The 3800-nt window shown below is 34.3% G+C and overlaps 1 protein-coding gene across 1 annotated transcript; it reads left to right on the forward strand.

The window, feature by feature from the left end:
* Positions 1-1810: 1810 nt before the first annotated feature.
* On the forward strand, positions 1811-3013 carry LOC132556913 (pyroglutamylated RF-amide peptide receptor-like). The gene has a single exon (XM_060221369.1). The coding sequence runs from the start codon at positions 1811-1813 to the stop codon at positions 3011-3013; it is 1203 nt and encodes a 400-aa protein (XP_060077352.1).
* Positions 3014-3800: the final 787 nt, after the last annotated feature.

Here is a 3800-nt window from a genome sequence, read left to right on the forward strand (position 1 = left end):
TTCGTCAAATTCTAGTATCACTTCAAAGGAGTTTTGTCAAATAACAATATTTTCTTATTCCCTTTACTTTGTCAAAGCAAATATACAATGACAGAGACATTTAAAACAAAGCGAAAATATCCAGATCAAATCAACAGTTCCCTGACTCTTCATTCACCATATATTTCGTAAAAAGATAAACATTATTCTTGTTTCGGAACATGGAATTGTTTACTTAGATTGATCAAGAGTTACGTGTTAGAGGTCGTTGACGAAACAAATGACGTTTTCCCTCCAGGAATATCATATTCTATGTATTTTCTCTCACAATTTTAGAAGTCGTGTGCTTGTTCATTTTTTAATGGAGTCAGGGCTATGAGCCATTCATTTTTTGTGTTGAACTGTATAAACATTCTGTCTCCTCGAGACATTTTTTATCGTAACGTTACAAGATCATTTTTGAAACTATTGAGATTGATAGAATTCTAGGTTTTCCGAAAGATGTTGGTCTACATTATGAAATATGACTTCCTGTTTTAATCTTTTGTGATAATATAACCATTTAAGATTTTTAGCATTTGTCTTTTACCTTTTAGCTTGTCTGATGCTCTTTCATTTTTGATCGTTATACCTTTCACCGGTTGATGGCCCTAATGACCTTTTATATGTTGACGAGCCGTTAATATTATAATAATAATAATTAATCTGAAGTTTTTGACATTGTGGTATTTTTTCTGTTTTGCTAACTTTGGTTAGATGTGAATTAACTGCTAATGGAAATTTCATCTGTGAATAAATCCTCCCGATCTTATATTGACTTTGTAAACAAGTCTTATTGATGAGAAAGTATTGTTCTTAACACAACAACCTGGGCCCTTATTCATGAAACTATTCTCATGATCAAGCATGGATTTTGTGAGAACAGTTTAATGAATACTGGCCCTGATTGTTTTGCAAATATTGCTACTATTCATTTCTGTTCTGAACAAACTACATCTTAAACATTGACCGAATTTGGTTTCTCATTGACAGAGGTGATAGAGGAAGGGAGCGCACCGGATGTTTTGAAGATCAATTTGATACAGATAACATACAACTTGGACTAATCATGAGGGAAGCAGTTTGGTAAAGAACATGGAGGTCACACCTGACAGGTATAGGAAAACAACATTCATAATTTATTGATCAATACTGTTTTCTGTGCTGGATTTGTGTCTGAAAATAATTTAATTTTTGAAGTCTCGTGAAATATTTATACACAAGATAATATCACCATGAAATTTTAACACTTCATATATTGGACGAAAACCAACGAGCTTAATAGAGACATTGGGTTAATGTGATGAAACACGATGTTCCAGACACAAGTTGTTGTCTACATTGAATCTGTTTATTTAGTACACGGATTATCTCATTCATAAAAAAACCATCTTTTACGGTCATTGATTTGACAGGAGTATCTAATGAACTTGAAACAGGTGCGAATTGATTTACGGAATGGATTACTTCTACGAGCCTAAAACGTAGACTTTGTTATTTACGAAGTAATGGTCAACAACATATACGATATATCACGGATTTGACAACGTTACAAAATGGATGAAAAGGATTATCGGTCATTTGTTCAAAGTAATAGATATCGATTTGTAAAGAAAGAAACAAATCATCAGTGATAACTTTACTGACGTCAACCGTATGAACGGCTTCGCGTACAATCATCCGCTGGCACGCCCACCTTCTATTCACCAAGGAGATTCAGAACATGTTAATTCTGGTCGCAGTCAGGATCATAGCGGTGACATATCTCTCACACAGAAAGTAAGTGAGTGGAATGATGACAGCTGAGACTTTGCTTCCCACAGTAACAGATGTTGGATCAGTAAATAACACTGCTGATGTACAATTCTGGAATATGAATCTCTCATTTTTTGATAGCTCGGGTAATATTAATCCTGACCTTCTAAGTATGTTGCCAGATTTATTTTCCAACGCTATAAAAGAAGATTTCTATGAACGAATGGAACCAATGACGATTATTCTAATGGTTTTGTATTCCGCCGTATTTATCTTTGGACTTTTAGGGAATATATTTGTGATTGCTGTTGTTATCCAGTATCAACATATGCGGACACTTACAAACGTGTTCCTGGTAAACCTAACGGTAGGTGATCTTTTAGTGGTGTGTATATGTATTCCTATGACCCTTGGACGTTATGTGTACTCCGATTACATTTTTGGAACTTTCATGTGTAAACTTACTCATTTTTTACAAGGTACTGCAGTAGCTGTGAGTTCACTTAGCTTGCTCTGCATAAGTATAAATCGATATTTCGCTATTCACAGTCCGCTGAAAGCCAAAGTTTTATTCTCTAAAAACAAAATATATCTCTTATTGTTCTTAGTATGGCTTGTATCTTTGTGTTCATTCATTCCACAACTTGTTGTGTGCACTGTGGTAACTGACGGGATTCAAGGAGTATACGAGATACACATATGCTTGGAACAATGGTACTCTCCAATTACGAAACAAATCTACAGTATGTTTATCTTTATAGTCCTTTTCTTTTTCCCTCTGGTGGCAATGCTAATTACGTACACCCGAATCGGCTACACCCTTTGGCGTACGGAAGCACGAAGTTTCATGGAGAATTCCATTACAAACAAATCGCAAGCCGAACGAATTCTACGGCAGCGCAGAAGGACCGTGAAAATGTTAGTTGCAGTAGTGATGATTTTTATTTTCTGCTGGTTTCCATTCTACGCTGTGATGATCTGGTTGGATTTTAACATGGTGCTGTCAACAAAGACCCAGTTTGTGAATGATTATATATATCCTGTTGTTTTGTTACTTGGATTGTCGAATTCTACCGTAAACCCAGTGTGTTACTGCTTTATGAGTAATGGATTTCGACGGGCTTTTCTCAAATTATGTTGCCGTCAGAAACTCACAAGTGGGAAAAATGTTCTCCTTACAGTGAGATTCAAATCCAGTGACGATTCACAAATCGAAAGTATCGTTACGGCACTGACATAAAATGTACTAGTTAGACGAGGAGACGTCACCTTTCACAAAAGAACGCAAATGATTTTGGTTTCTTTAACAGTGCTGTGATGAAGGAGAAATATATTGCTACAAATTGGATGCAATGATTAGATCATGTTAATGCGATGCTGCATGAATTGAAAAAAATCAATTTGTTTTTAATCAAGATTGCAGAATAAAAAATGTTTAGAGTATAATCTCAATATTATCAACATGTATCACGAAGAAATGATTGCGATTGGATGGCATGTTATGAAGTTCAATCATCTTTTATTGTTTCAGTCGTTGTTTTGTAAAATGATACACATTGTCTTATATCACACAGGATCTTAAATTGACATGCAGCATCTTGTTTTGGATGTGATAAATATAATAGAATTGTGTTTGTACATCACTGTGATGAATTCATAGGTCGTTTAGCATGTAATTTTATGGCATACCAAAATAGACACAACTATAGAATTTAGAAAATTAAATTCTGTTAAAAACTTTAATTTAAAAAAATTGCTTTCTAGTTTACAAGGGTAAGCTCTCATTGAAAAAATAGTTCTCTGATTTTTTTTTATTTAAGAAATAAATAAATAAATGTCTACTTGGCCGATCTTAAAACATAACGGATGGCTTTGATTAAGTGAAAGATCATCACGGACTTGTTTTACTTGTGTCAATCAATACCCTCTCTCGTTGAACTTACCTGAATCAGAATTAAATCGTTATTAAATTTTCAGACGTTTAAACAAACTACTGAAAGTAACGAAAGTTGGCTTCTGACGTTAAA

The sequence above is a fragment of the Ylistrum balloti genome, unplaced genomic scaffold (assembly GCF_031769215.1).
Source record: "Ylistrum balloti isolate Yb309-2 unplaced genomic scaffold, AGI_CSIRO_Ybal_v1 Utg370600, whole genome shotgun sequence".
In the NCBI taxonomy this organism is placed as follows: Eukaryota; Metazoa; Mollusca; class Bivalvia; order Pectinida; family Pectinidae; genus Ylistrum; species Ylistrum balloti.